General features: G+C 37.0%; 1 protein-coding gene across 2 annotated transcripts in view; it reads right to left on the bottom strand.

Annotated features, from left to right (window-relative positions):
• LOC134667389 (uncharacterized) overlaps positions 1–16001 on the bottom strand; it is a 75222-nt gene that overhangs the window by 41517 nt on the left and 17704 nt on the right. For both annotated transcript variants that reach the window (XM_063524789.1, XM_063524788.1), the window contains exon 2: positions 1342–1483. In XM_063524789.1, the coding sequence (XP_063380859.1) occupies positions 1342–1483 (142 nt within the window). The remainder of the gene's footprint in view (positions 1–1341; positions 1484–16001) is intronic.

Below are 16001 nucleotides of genomic sequence, written 5' to 3'. Positions count from 1 at the left end.
AAACAATAATATATCGTCAATTAAGTTCGTCACATTTGTATTGTAGAATCGAAGTCACGAGTTTATTAACACGCTTTCAATTGCGTCTTAGTCAAGGCTTAAATTCATTGAAAAACCGGTGTTCTACTCTAAAACATTTTAATACTTACTATCTCGTTAAAACGTATCTATGAACGTTATTATTAATTTCCATGACTACTTTTTTATGGGCCGAGCCGAGGCGTGGTACTGCGCTCGTTACATGTACCTATCGCTTTCTATAATTTATAATTTCGGTTTTTAGTATGATGAATGGCGATTGAAAGTGAAATTCAGGGTTACTTGCAAATTTATGGTGTCAGTAGAGACCGTCCATATAATGAAGAGGTTTGGTTTTTTACCAACATGGGTCACTTTATTTACTGACTTATTTGTTAACTTATTAACTGTATAAATATTGTTTCCACTGCCTAGAATAATCATATGATAACGTATGTCGTATGTTTATGATTAATATTGATCATAAACAACCCTCTGAATCCTAATTTCTCTTTATAACTATAGGCAACTAAGAAAATACACCATACATTTATGAAATCAAGGCAACCTAAACCTAATTCTCAATAACCTTCCAACGTTTTTTTAGACGACAGACTCAATCTACAATGTGGTTAAATGACATTGGCAGTTCCAATACAAATGGGCTCAGTTATTTAGGACGTTATGTTTATTGTATTTATTAGCAACAGTTAGCGATTTACCGCACACCTGTTCCACTGACCATAGCAATGTAAGTGATATCATACCATTGTAAGTCGTGTTTCTTTAGTAATTGAGCTCATACTCTGTAAAATTCAGTTTATTACGCTCCAATAGGCTGAGATGATCATTACCATGGGCGTTCATTAGAGTTAACACTGTGATGATTGTTTTGTAGCGTTTCTGAGAAATTACGGAATGTGTAATTATAATTGAAAATACAGTGCATACAATGTTTAGATGAAGATGGTATTTAGCACGGTTATGTTCGTTTATCTGTGATCAATAAGTAACTATCAATTGACTTTCAAATACAAAATTTCAGACGACAATGCTAATAGTATGTACAATCGGTTCATTGCAACTGCTTTTAATCTTAAAGCGAGGTTTTACTAGCAACATGCATGCACTTTTCATTACATTGCGGTATCTGATCAAAATTTTGATTGCAGTTTAGTCGGCAATGTAATCTAAATTGCATGGAAGTTCTTGCTTAGTCTATACGCCTAGTGTAACATTTTACTAGTGGTGTCAACTTAGTTTCGTATTATCTAAATCACATGCTGAGTGGAAACATGAACTCATAAGTAGGAGAGAACTAACCTGTGGGAGGGCGCTCCTTCGGGTAGCAGATCCGGAAAAGTCCCCTCGTCCTTGTATAGAAGTAGTACTTGTTGTTCAGGCTGTCCAGAATGGCCTGAGCTTGCGGGTTGATGCCTGACGAGCTCTCAGCTCCAGCATATGTCTGAAACAATTGTTATACTTCATTACATAATTTCCCAAACTATGGGTCGCGAAGTCGTGACCCACTTGTGAGTCGCGAGCGAATATTGAGTGATGGGCTCTGAAAGTACATACTAGAGCATCTGAGAGTTACCAATACATATTTTATGCCTCCTTTTTAAGACGGTCAAGAGGTGAGTCCCGAATATGGCAGTTTTTGTTAGGTGGATCGGAGCCCAATCTACTTTGGGAACCACTGCTCTATTAAACTCGACGTTAGGTTGGCCTGAAGCAAAAATGGGTGCAATGGAATGATTGGATGGTAAGTAAAATTAAAATGTAGTACTCGTACAGCAAGCAGACTATAAGTAGACAAACAGGAAGCCATTGTAGATTTATTAATTTTATGCGTAAGAAAAATACCTTAGAATCAATTATAACGTTCATATTTCTTGAATTAAACAATGTTTCCTTATATTATTATCAGTAAAATCCAAAGAATTATATATGACAAAAAACAACTCTCAATCTTCAAAAGTGTGACCAAAAATGAAATGCAAGTGTGTGCGTAAATTGTCTATGTGAGATCAAAAATAGTGATGTCATGTTACAACATATTAATCTGTCGATGTTTGATTGCTTTATCGACTACTTTTTCAAATGTGTTATTTTAAACACTAAAATTCTATGACATTATGACGTTTATCCTCTAGCCGCCCAGAGTCCTATAAAAAGGTCACCTGTTCCATTCTAATTTGAACTTTGTGTTGACAAAATAAAATTTCATTTTGCTTGGCAAGGTTTGACTTATGGGCGGCTAGAGGATAAATAACACTTGCACTGCGTTTGCCATAAAAATCGTTGCAGACTTATCTTAATGTAACTCTTACTGTGTTGGAAAGTGAAGTTATCATGACACGCTAAACATGAACACCTCCAAAAAAGTATAACATGCTAAAAAAGAAAAGTACTTAATTTCAACATTGCTTGGATATGAAAAATTATAGAAAATTATAGGTACTAACGATGTAAAATGTTGAAAATAAAATTCCACGCGGACGAAGTCGCGGGCAACAGCTAGTAATTACATAGCTATTAATCTACCGACAAGTTATCGATACTGTCATATGAACATTTTGTCAAGCCCTAGCGTAAACTAACAGTTTATGTTTTTACACAAAATATTCTAAATTATTGACTAATATGATAAAATATTAGCACGGAACGGAAGAAAAACTTATAATGAACTGTATAAATCGGCTTCTTACACTTTTTACGCTGTTAATTTGACAAAATATCGCTATGAAAATTTCGCTCGGAATATCATAAATCCTCTGAAATGAGTATTTGCATGGATTATTTGGCCCTGTGACACTGCAATCCGGCACACTACAAGACACCATCTTCACTGAATTACTTTATTTAATACTTTTCGTCCTAATCCGTGTATATTTTTCAATTTGAAAATTACCGTGATACGCTCTTGCTTGGCCGTCCGCGGCCGTCGTCAATTCAAAAGTGGTTACGTTTTCTCATTGGTAGTCTGACTCTTTTGCACTTATGGGATGTTCATATACGTGATGGCTTCCCTTTCGCACACTTAAGCTGTCTGTCAGTGTCAAGCGCAAGCGAATCCTAGGTCTATGGTAAAATCATAAAACGTTAGACATAAATAAATCATTAGACATTCCATATTATTGACACTTCGGGCATCTCAGATTTAATTAGATTAATTTAATTTCTACATATAATGCTGGCACTTCACATCGCTATATTTGGCAAAAATTCGTGTTGCATCGCTTACCTTTGATATACGAAACAAAAGGGATGCAACACGAATGTTTGCCAAATACAGTCATGTGAAGACCCAGCATAAGAAAATATATATTTTTTTACATTATTTACATCATAGACAATATAGACATTATATAATACTTATTTTTTTATTCATAATACATATACCTAAATCCTCTTTGCCTAAATCTTTGAAAAGGTCAGGCATAAGTCAAATATCTGATAATTTCTTTGTAAACACAGATGAATCAATTTAACTTGAATTAAAAGGAGTGCAATGGCCACAAGCCACAAAACTACACAAAAGGCAATTACGCAGCCCGAAAGCCTCCTACACACGCATTCTTGAGCCGTTCTCAGCTGTGATACGGATTGGTTTGAAAGGAAGCAGTGGGAACCGATGAAATTCTTCTACGGAGGAAATTAACATATCCCATTCATCATGTGAACGGTATTAGAGTTTCGCTATGACGGTGCAGATCCCGATATTGTTAGGAGTGAACTTAGATTTCTTGAGGTTTGTTGCCGATTTTTTTATGTGTGATAAATATTAAAATAGAGAGCAGCAAGCCTATTATGGATCGCTTTATCCATATTTATCCACGTGATAAAACAACTTTCACTTTTTAACTCTGCGGGATAGAAAGACACCGTTTTATCACGCTGTCTCGTAGACAAATACGACCATCATATCCGTACAGGTCGATGGCAGAATTACAGAATGGAAAAAGGGGAGGAAACAACTGATGAGGCATCTATATCAAATCTCAAAACTTGGTCCAAGGACGTAGATACTTCTGATTTAAAGATCACACAAACCACTCCTGATGTTACTGCCGACATGGCTCCCTACTTCAGCTGCCACAAATGCGGTCGCAAATGCCGGTCCCGCATAGGCTTATACAGCCACGAGAGACGTTGTTCCTCGGTTACAGACGCTGCATAAATCATCTATCAACATGTTAAAGGCCTGAGAATGACATAAATAGCGTTTTAACGAATCGCTACAAAAGTATGATAATGAACGAGTAACCAAGCTGGAATAGATATCTCAGGTTTGACACGGGTTACAGTTATCTAGAGTCCTCGTCGTCTTGTTTAACATCAAAATTCTAATTTAGACCATAACGTGTTTAGGAAACAGGTTTTACTGTTACCTACTGGCATCAGCCTAGCATCAGCCTGATCAGCCAGAAATCCTGTCTTATAAAATACGAATATAATTGTTTAACTAATGTATACCTCCTAGTTCTTATGGATACTATTAGGTAGGTAGATTATCTTATTCAGACTACCTATTGGCAAGAAGATATTGTAGTTAATTATATTGAGAACGTAGATTTTCTTTGAGAACGAAAATGTATGTGAATCTAGGTATTGCTTAGACTCCCCATTTTCGTTTTTAGGAAGTTTGATCGTAGGATGTTTTTTCACGGATTAGGTAGGTACCTTTTGACGACACAATTCCCAATGCTATGAGCAAGAGTTGTATAACTACCCCTTACCGGTAAATGTGTAGTAAATTTAAACATACATTTAAGTAAATGCACAATAAGAAATTGTCTGAATCGACAACAGTGCTGAAGGTTGCTTTCCCAAGCTGCCTTGTTATGGAAATTCTTGGAAGGTATCGCCTTATGACCATTCATTGGCAATTAGCACGCAGGCTTCAGACGGAATTATACATATGTAGTAGGTATGCGGTATGCTTGCATATTTTACAATATCTTTTTATCACATACTCGCCCGCTATATTTTGTTGCCATATTATGTTAGTTTTAAATTTCTCCCTAGCTTTAAAAACCACCAGCTAAATTTGCTTGTCAATATGTACAGTCGCGATCATAAATATGTATACATTATTTATGATAGATTGCAATGGATTAAGGTGAAGAAATGTATACATATTTAAGAACTAGACTGTAAGCACAGTAACAAGTAACAGCTAAAGACACAAGTATAACACTGCAGTAAAGCCAGCGCAAAAAGCAGCTAGTAAAGCAGGTAAAACCTTGCATAAAATAGTCTCGTCTTCATCACGCGTGTACAGTCGACGTCAAAGACATGTTAACACTGTAGCACCTAATTCCTTAGTAATAAGGCGAGCATTCAATACAAGTCTTTGCGCAGTACAGTGCAGCCCATATTTTAATATTCGTTCATGCGCCGGTGGCTCTCGTTTTTGCGGCGCACCGTTGCGACTTGTTTTGATTTGCTGGACACGTTTCGGCCGTGCCGTTATTTACGAGCACAGGTTGAACACTGGTTGTGACTACTTTTACTTTTAACAAGGGTAGTAGCCAACTGAAGTAGATATTCTTCCCTCATAGACGTAACCAGACGCCGACTGATGAAACAATAATGCCTTTCAAAGATTTCACCACACTTCACTACTCTAACCAGCATTATAAAAACCTTAAAACTTGCCAGCAGTTTTCAAACTCATCATTTATGGTCTAGGATGCAAAGAAGTACAATCTGCAATAAGAGCGTGTATCAAAAACTTAATTTTTGACAGAAACATAAAGATAAGATCAATAGATACTGTACATATACTGTCAAGTGGCAATTAGGTAAAAATAGGCTTCATTGAAATTCTGCAATACGGTTTTACTTGTTTTGTAATTAGCTTTACATAGGAATTAGGGCACAGACACAGATCATTTAAACTACACACGTAGGTACACATATACAATGTAAAAACCTGCTCCAGTTTTTTACCACAAGAAATGTGACGCTTATAACACAGTCTTAGTGACAGAGGTGAATTAGAGTTAGACATGAACGAGTGTGTGAATACCATCGCTAAGATCGCGATACTTGTTGCTTTTATAATTCATTCGCGAAAGTATGGTTTTATGAAGCCTAAATTGAGCCTTCCCAATGCTTTTGAGTCAAAGCCAGTGGAAGCGATCCCGATGCTTCTGATCTCGGTTATTCAAACAACATTTTCTCCGTCCGTGTGCGCCGCGAATTCCTAGGAACCGGTTGAAGGCCGTAAGTACGACGCAACGTCACCTGTCTACGACTGGGTAAGAATGAGAAAGAACCCGGACAAACTGAGACCCATGGAAGATGCCTAATGTTCTCCTGAAATTGCGTTAGGATTCAAATTGAAAATTGTCAGTTAACATTATTAACTGATTTAATTGATTCGACACAATTCAGCAATCCCGTTTTATTTTGTTGTTGTTTGTCTAACTATCGATTTTTCAAACTGCAGGTTAGGAGACCTGCAGTTTGAAAAATTCAATTCAACTTTGTTTCGACTTAATTATCAAGTTTTTTTGATTCGTAATCATAGTGTAAATAAGTAGTCCACCCCACTATATATTGTGTTTTAAGTTGGGCACATATCTCAACTGCTGCAACTTAGTCCACGTTTGCAGATTTATTCCTATGAGGACACGATCCAGGTACATAATATGCAGCCTATGGAAATATGACATAGATAAGTATTGTATAACGGCTGTCATGTTTCGTCATCAAATCCCCTTTTTCCCTGGTAGTTAATAAGAACAATCCGAGCGCATTCCCACGAACATTAATTTAGTAATTCTCACCGGCATCGGCTATCGTAATAAACCTTATGCCGTAGGCCTATGGATGTTAATGTTGATTTACAAATAGTAAAAGAGCGCGATCAGCCAACCGAGCGAGACGTTCCTTCAACTTGGGTTCGTCGATCTTTGAATCAGTCTTTCCAGTATCGGATGCTATCCGATGGGAAAATAAGAAAGGCTGATTAACACTAATTTGACGCTATACTAATAATTTATTCGGAAACCTAATGCGTGAAAGACGATACGATTTTATTATTTAAAGTTTGCACTATGTATTATTGTCGTGCATTTTTATTACCCCATATGCAAATTGTAGCATACATTTGCATACGTGTCTAACAAAAAAACCGCAGTGCATTTTCTGTTACGGAACAAGTATGAAATATACCGATAATTCCATATTTAACTTCTGTTTCGTTTCCACAAAGTGTCTACACGCATATTGTGCGAGTGTGGATGTTTTACAGTCTTCCGTATGGAAATAAAATAAATTTTATTATCGACGGATATACATACAGTCAGCAGCAGATATACCTGAGCGGGCAAGGTGTCCAAGAAAACATATACACTTCAATCGTCACAAAAATAAGGACATCTAAGATGTCATTTTCAAGTAGGCTTCCAGTTCGTCACAAATACCTTAACTTCTGAGTTTTTCTTTAACACATACACCCTTATTTAATCACAATGACAATAACGGTTAAAAAGTCAGTGGTAACTAAGCAATCAAATTCAAGCTGCTGTCATTAATACCTACACGCACTGCCAATCACGTACGTCAGCAGCCAGGGTGCCACCAGTTGCTAAGCAGTTGTTATTTCAATGGTAACTAAGCATCAACATTTTATCTCTTTAACTTTAAAATAAATACTGTAGCACTACGAATTGACACCTCCTTTCTTAAAGAAGTATTTTATCGTTAAGTGTCAAACTTATACCATAAATAAGTAGGTTCTACTAGAATGATCGGTTTTTTTATTTTAACTGTCATATGCAGCTGTTCTTCCAAACCGTTGATCATATTATATACCTATGTTAATATATTTATTTAGCCCACTTATTGTAGTAAAATATACTATACAGGATGGCCCATTTAGATCGGCCAGTATGGGAAAATCTGATACTATACGATATACACCGATCTCTTCTTAGGAATCATGTCATCGATTTTAGTAACACGAAAAACTGCATTCATACATTAAAAAAAATGTGTACTCAGCTCGGGAATCGAACCCCGAACGTTTTGAAAAATAAAACTAAGACTATTTCTATTTAGATATCGATTGTGTAGGTCTTAAGCAATAAATGTTACTATGAAACATGATGTCTGAAATTAATAAAATGCATTGTTTTCATATCCTTTAATTTAATTTAGTCAGTTTTCGAAGAGACCAGCATTTTTAGGGTTCCGTACCCAAAGGGTAAAACGGGACCCTATTACTAAGACTCTGCTGTCCGTCCGTCTGTCCATCGACATCCGTCCGTCCGTCCGTCTGTCACCAGGCTGTATCTCAGGAACCGTGATAGCTAGACAGTTCAAATTTTCACAAATGATGTATTTCTGTTGACGCTATTATAAGTAACAAGAAATACTGAAAACAGAATAAAATAAAGATTTAAGTGGGGCTCCCATACAACAAACGTGATTTTTGAGTAGTAAATATCAAATGGCATTCCGCACAGGAGTAATCTAAGTAACGCCCACTGCGGGTTCAAACCTACAACGTCCTGATGGAAAGTCGTACATGTATACGCTACATGTGACATTATCTTCAAAAATTATATAAACTAATGCGAAATTAACATAAAACCAGAAGACACAAATTAATAATAGAAATGAAATAAATAAAAAAAAAAGCTGTAATCTCTAGGTGCGTACGACTGAGATTTGAACCCGCGGTCTCTGCTTTGAAAAGCAAACGCCTGTTACTGAGACCACGACGTGCCTTGACAATTGGCTCTAAATTCGGCATCAGTTAGCTTTTGCTATGTGTCATTCGTCTTGACGATTCTGTTAAAAGAAATAGTTTACTGGAGTCAGTTATGTAACGCTGCCATACATGACCCAAAAATTTTTTATTAAGCTATGAGCTTCATCACATCTGATATTTGAGTAATTCTAAGCATTTCTAGCCTGAAGTGGGGGGGAGGGTGGGGTACAAAGACGGCCGCCATCCGTCATCTTTAAAAAAAATCTACTCTGATCCTGGTGGGTACTAGGGCAAGTTTGGTATCATTTTCGTATAAACCAAAGACGTAGAATTCATTGCTGATATTTGTTTTTTCAATTTCATAGTAATTTTACAAGAAAAACGTAAAAAGGTGAAAAATTTGGTTGGAGATTTTTGCTACGCGGAGCCGAAACTACAAAAGATAGAAAGTTGAAATTTGCACACTAGATTACATTTATAAAGTGTACAAGAGATAAGAAGCGATTTTGAGAAATTCAACCCCTAAGGGGGTTAAAAAGGGGATGAAAGTTTGTATGGGGTTCAAGTTTTATTTTAAGCTAGGAATTTGAAACTTCGTAAAACGATATATTATTAAAATACAAGAAAACTAATTTCAGCGTTTTTGAAAATTCATCCCCTAAGGTGGTGAAAAAGGAGTTGAAAGTTTGTATGGATATCAAAAAAATTTTCGAACGCGGGACTTGAATCTTTGTATTTGGGGATATTATTAAAAGACAGGAAAAGTAATTTCAGCGTTTTCTAAAATTCATCCCCTAACAGGGTTAAAAAGGGGTTGAAAGTTTGAATCCATTACAAATCCGAGTAGACACACATTTCTTATTGCCTCCCAGGCTTGAAATGCTTAGAATTACTCAAGGAACATATGTGATGAGGCTCATAGCTTAATAAAAAATTTTTGGGTCAACTTTATAACTGCTTCCGCTAGTTTGCAGTAAGTTGACCGAGAGGCTCCTGTCAAATGGTTGAAGGGCAAAACGTGAGATAGATGTATGTGATGACAAGACTGTACTGCTTTCGATGATTGTCAAAACGCTTTACCTGAAATTAGCATGGCTATCTTTTACTCAATATTCGACCATACTTGTATGCTTTAAAGTCTATTTTTCCATATTGTTCAGATATATTTGACACGTTGACCGCTTAGATACCATTGGTTTTTTGACAGCTAAGGTATCAATGACTTGTTGTAAGTGTAGAAATTAATGAATAGCGACTGTTAACATATTTGTGACACGTTGAGCGCTCACAAGTAAATACTACCATGACAGTCAACAACTTTTTGACAGTTTAAACGTTTACCTCTCTTTGAGCACCTGGAGTGTATAGCGACTTCTGCTGCTGACTGTACATCAAGAATTAGAAGCAGGAAAATACAAGGTACAATAAATGCTTGATTTGGCTTTCTCTTACTTTTAACTATTTGTTTGATTTTATTACACCTATTTACTAATTGTTTCTTGCAACTTAGGTACTCGAGTTAATCGAGTAGGTAGTAAGTACGAGTAAAATAAATAACTGCATATTTATGATAAGTGAATAATAAAATTAATTGGTGGTATGCAACACTGAGCACTTACCGTAGTATCAAAAGCATACATTGTATTAATACTATACTTAATGTTTTGTAAACGTATAGACTGTTTTACAAATTATTAACGCGATGATTCAGTATTTAAAATGAATGAAGGATGAAACAAATCGTGGGTTGTTTTTAAACTGTGAAGGCTAATAATAACAATTCAATCCAATTATTATACCGCATAATTAGATGCAGCGTCACGCAAGAGTAGGTTGAATTATGTAAATTGTTTTAATTCCTACTCATATTTTTGTGAAAGGTCAAGTCATTCTGGCCGAATCGCACAGTTTAATAGTAATTAGTATACAATTTAAGCGTAACTTACCAAAAGCGACCTCCCTTTCAGTTGAGCGGAGACCAAAAGCAGGCCAAGGAAGTGGTCAACGGTCGTACGGTCGTGACTCGGGTCCCGGTGCAACCGTTAATGGTGTGGTGAATGAATCGGCAATTAAGCCCACTTGTGTTACGGAATTGGAAGATTCATTGGTAAGAAAAGCTTTTTTACGTAATAGTTTTTAAGAAACCAGCTTCTGAGCTGGACTTCCAATCCTCCATCTCCCTTGAACTCCACAAACTTTAGCCCCTTGGCCCTCTTGCCACTCTCATCCAGCCAACTCTTTACTAGAGCAATTAATTTTGTTGAAATTTGAAACTCACATGCGTTCCTTGTTGGCATAGGCATTCCAGAATTCCAGAGCAATACATTTTTAGCCGCTGCCACTAAAATTTGGCAATTCTCCACGCAACGTCGTGCCTCTTTCATTAGGTACCGTACCTACCCCAGCTTAAAAGTCTGTTCACACCGATCACTCGACACGACAGACACACATGCTTGTTTCGGCTACTTTCCCCGGCATCCCACGACGTTCGGTAATTACAAGCGCCGCCATTGTCTGGGACTTTCGCTAGCTTGTTTAGCTTTTAGCTTCTCTATTTATGTTTTTAACTAAATATTTCGATCGTTTTATCCTTTGAAAAGCAAAAAACATCCTCCCATCATCTATATTCCCTCGGCATATACGATGGGCTCTTCGAGAGATGAGTGGACAGCTGAGCAACAACTTTGACCCGTTCGTTTGACCCTACTTCCCAAGAGGCTAGGATTATCTGATTTGGTTTTTGTAATAAATCCTCATAGTTCAAGAATAATCCGCCAGGTACTGGCCAGGTACATTCACAGCGATTTATGTGAACACGATAACCCATGTCCATGTATGAGCAAGTCTAAAAAATTTTACATTCATAACATACATTTCTCCACAATCGAGGGGAATGTGTATAAACATTTATGTCCTTGACTGTACACTGTACATTCATTAGTAATTACTAATTATACCAACAAATTAGTTTCAGTAATTATAGCAACAAACCATCAACTTTGATTAACCAAATAAAAACAGGTTCTATATTCGTGAACTCAAACCCTCTTCAAAGTCCAGTTAATTTGGAAGTGAATATAACATGATTTCATGCTCGTGGCTCGACATAACGCCCGTTGATATCTTTTCTATTACGGCAACGACGACCAGACGCAGTTATGTACAATCGCCATCAGATTTATCGGAGCGGCCAAGGTGCTCACAAATATCTAAACACGCTTACTATTGTAAGGCGCGAGAGTGCGTGTTCAAATATTTTTGAGCACCTCTACCGCACATATATCGGATATGTGAATCTACCGTCGTCCACATTATTAACTGACGTAACGTAAAACTTATTACAAAGATGTAAGGTTCATCTTCATCGATGACTAGTTAAAAATGTTGTCTATTGTATTTTTTTCACAGATTTGAAGACTTTAGGAGGCCGTCAAGACAGCATATTTTTCCTTATTAAAGAAAGATAAATAAAATATCTAGAGAATGTTGAGTCGATACGCAATTTAATTATGGCCTAGTGAATAAGCATTAAGCACCATTTCGGCTATAAAGTGTAAATTGAAACTAAATGTAGTAATGCAAGATTATTTGCAACGTAAACAAGTAAATTAAATTGATTCCTTAAGAAAACGATATTATAGTCTGGGAACGTATCCTACAAGCTATGCATATGAAATTAGATATACTTATGCATTAATGTAGATTTTTCCCTGAGCCAGCTCATTGATAATTATGCCTACAGCCTACAGTAACTAATCTACTCGTATGGCGTAGTGATTTAAAATCTAAAAAGGAATTTAATAACATTATTACACTGATAGGCCTAGAAACGACGGACCTTTTATGCGCGTTATACTCGTTCTTGGCTCAAGGCAGAGTAACCTGTCTAGTGTCAAAAGACAAATAAGCTTATGTCATGACATCAAATTTTGATAGGCACTTTTATATTGTTGCTGACTGTGCTTTTCTTTTCTACAGTTGTTAATTAAATAATCACCGAGACGTATTCAAGGATCTCAAACATCACTTCTTTCCTATATCCACCTTCCGCTTCCACCGTTAGATAAGCTAAAGCATTGTCAATGTATATGCAATATCAGCTCTATGGGATGCCAAGCGATTAAACAATAGTTGCAAATATGTACCTATATGGATACCCGACCCGACCCAATCTTTTTTTTTAAATTTATTATTTAACAGGACCTTTATACATTGGTACATATCGGCCCTATCAAGTCCGACCCAATCTTTGCTTTTGCGCATTCCGGTAAAAAAGGTTGTTATTAATATCTACGACCTAGAACATTAGGTATTAATGTCATCTCAAGACGCAAACAACAGGATATCTATACCTAATAGGTAGTATAGTACCATTGTACCAAAACGTAGATACCTACATAATAGTACCTACATATTATAGGCAGGTACTGGTGCGCGTGCCTCGGGACTCGTCTCGTTCACCTTGCAATGCCAAGTGCGAGTTCTTCACCCCTGGCTTGTATATGTATGTTGTATGTGTATTGTGTGTGTGCTCACAATACCTTCGTTATGTTTATATAGAGAACAGCTCTTTTGTACAAGAAAGTTGGTCCTTATAGGCTTTTGTATTGCTGCCGACAGAATTCTCATTGGGTATAGGCATCGGATGTTGTATGTAAATACAAATATGGGTACGTTAATACATATTTGCTTTGTAATTTGTACGCGTATACTCTGTGCTTTCTTGAGGAAATTAATACTTACCTATAGAGGTACTTTTATTTATTCTAAATTTGTATCTGGTATCCCTAGTCTTGTGGTACAAACTACTAATCGGTTTACGGGTGGTATAGGTGGGTAAGCGGTTCTTAAATCATTGACTCCAAGATATTCATCTACAAAGATATCGGTGATAACCTAACCTAACTTTCTTCGAAACCTTATTTTGATTCGAGTCATTTGAGTGTCAACGCTTCGTCCTTCAACTTATTCAAGCAGTTTCAACATAACCCAAAAATAGACTTTTTAATGAACACTTGTTCTCAGTTAGTTGATTTGTTCCGGTAGTTTTCTAATGTGTCATGGAACTCATGAAACAATAAACATTACCATCATATTAAGATTCGCCAGACCCGAAAGTTTCGTATGGCGTTTAATATCACGAACTGTGACTTTCAAGTTCACCGCCATTTGTGTTTCGTTTCGAACCTTTACTAGTCACATGAGTCACATCTACTACCTTTAAATTTTCCCAAGCGGTTTTCCTTACGGTACTGCATGGTGTGTTAAGGACATTATATGCCTTGTAAAGTAAACCGCTTGTGAGGCATAAATGGCTCACACCTCACACCTGTCCTGTAGGTAATTAGGTATCACGTTTCCTATCATCTGCCACTAAGTAATTTAACGCCATGACGTTGTGCACCTTTGAAACAATGCTCTGACATAGCCTTAGGTCCAGGCTGATTATATGGTGCTGCTGCTGCATGGTTGATGTATCGCTTACTGTGTAATTAAGGGGGGTAAGAGAACTAATGACTGGAGGTCTGTGCTGGAGGCAATGACACGACGGCGCTAAACTCATCATTTTTAGGTTTAAGATTCTTAATTCTCATTAAGAATTTGACAATTCACTTATATGAGAACTTAAAACTACACAAATACATTTATTTTGCATGAAATTAGCGAAAGAACTAATAACATGGAGGGTATTTAAAGATACAGTAAAATAACAAATCTGCCGACACACAAAAAAATTTTTTTGACGATTATTGATAATTGGCGGTTTAAATAAAATTTTAGTTTGCATATCTATCAAATTAACAAAGAATCTCCCAATTCATCATCTTTTGCCGGAAATCAGTAGCCACTAGCCACTTGCACCATGCCACTCAATGACACTAACCTGGGGTTAAACGGTTAAACCTGGAGTTACTACGGTTACCATGCAGTACAATTTGACACTGGATTAGATTTAACCTTTTAACTCCGGGTTAGCGGTTTGCACCAGCAAGTGGCCCTTAGATAGGTATAATATAACAACTAACAAAGCCATCAATTTAAGTGAATATGAAATTGACATTAAGTATTAAACTTCACAAGTCCCTAGGTTTTCTAAAACAGACTGCGCCTTGTGAAGCATCAACACAATGAAATAAAAATAACGAGCGAGCTTTATCAAAGATCGTGCCACAAAAACATCTTATGACTGAAGAAAGACACGCATTCAGTCACATACTTTTTATCAGAAATTACTCAATAAACGCATTTTATTCGTCTAACTCTACTATAATAGTTGTCCGCGTCTATTCTACCGAGATAAGTTCAAATGTCTTCCATAACAGCAATGAGAAATGTATCATTTTTATTATACATCGCATTTTTACTGCTAATAGGTATGCTGAACTCGCCGGGTGTTTTGTCGTGAGACAGACAAGTCTCTAGCACGTGATCATTAAGTACATCAGAATCACGCAAGAGAATGATCCTAGAATTAGCTGTAAGCAGAGTAGGTATAACGATCCTTCTAAGATACGAGCTAATTGAGGTTTACTAATATTCATACAATGGCACTACACGTGTATCAGATCATGTGTATCAGCCTCTTTATTTTTTATTAACAAGAAACGTTCCATTTTCTTCTTACATTAAAACATCACAACAAATTTGAAGAGAAACAGTATAAGAGTAGTTTATACCTTCGTGATTAGGACCTGAACATGACATTCATACTGTAAGAGTAAAAACACCAGACACCACTTTATAACAAGATTTATTAGGGAATCACAAATATGGGAATATAGTTCTGAAATAATATGCCAAGACGCTCTCGCGTAGAACCAATCTAAAGTTGCTAACACACTATCGCACCGCACCAAGGTCATTGTGGGACGCACCCATAAGTAAGAGGGAGAAAGAGATATCGCTTTCTCCCTTTTACTTATGGGTGCGTCCCACAATGACCTTGGTGCGGTGCGATAGTGTGTTAGCAACTTAAGATGGACGACCACCTCTAGTGATGTGACATTGTCGGTTATCGTAGTGATGTCAAACACCGACGGATGACGATCTCGCCGTATAGCTCGGCCATCTTCTGACCCGACCTACGTCCCGTCAGGTCACTGTTATCAAGGCCGCCACTGAAGACTGCCGCAGCCAACGCAGTCGCAGCAAGCTGGGCCTTCACCAGGTGGCGGTAGCCTCCACCAGTTCATTACTGGTTGGCTCCTCAACTGGTGGGAGGCTAACGTGGGACACGTCTCATGCATGTGCA

This window comes from Cydia fagiglandana, chromosome 9 (assembly GCF_963556715.1).
Source record: "Cydia fagiglandana chromosome 9, ilCydFagi1.1, whole genome shotgun sequence".
In the NCBI taxonomy this organism is placed as follows: domain Eukaryota; kingdom Metazoa; phylum Arthropoda; class Insecta; order Lepidoptera; family Tortricidae; genus Cydia; species Cydia fagiglandana.
Note: the sequence above shows the minus strand (reverse complement) of the source record. Positions and strands in the feature narration are given on the sequence as shown.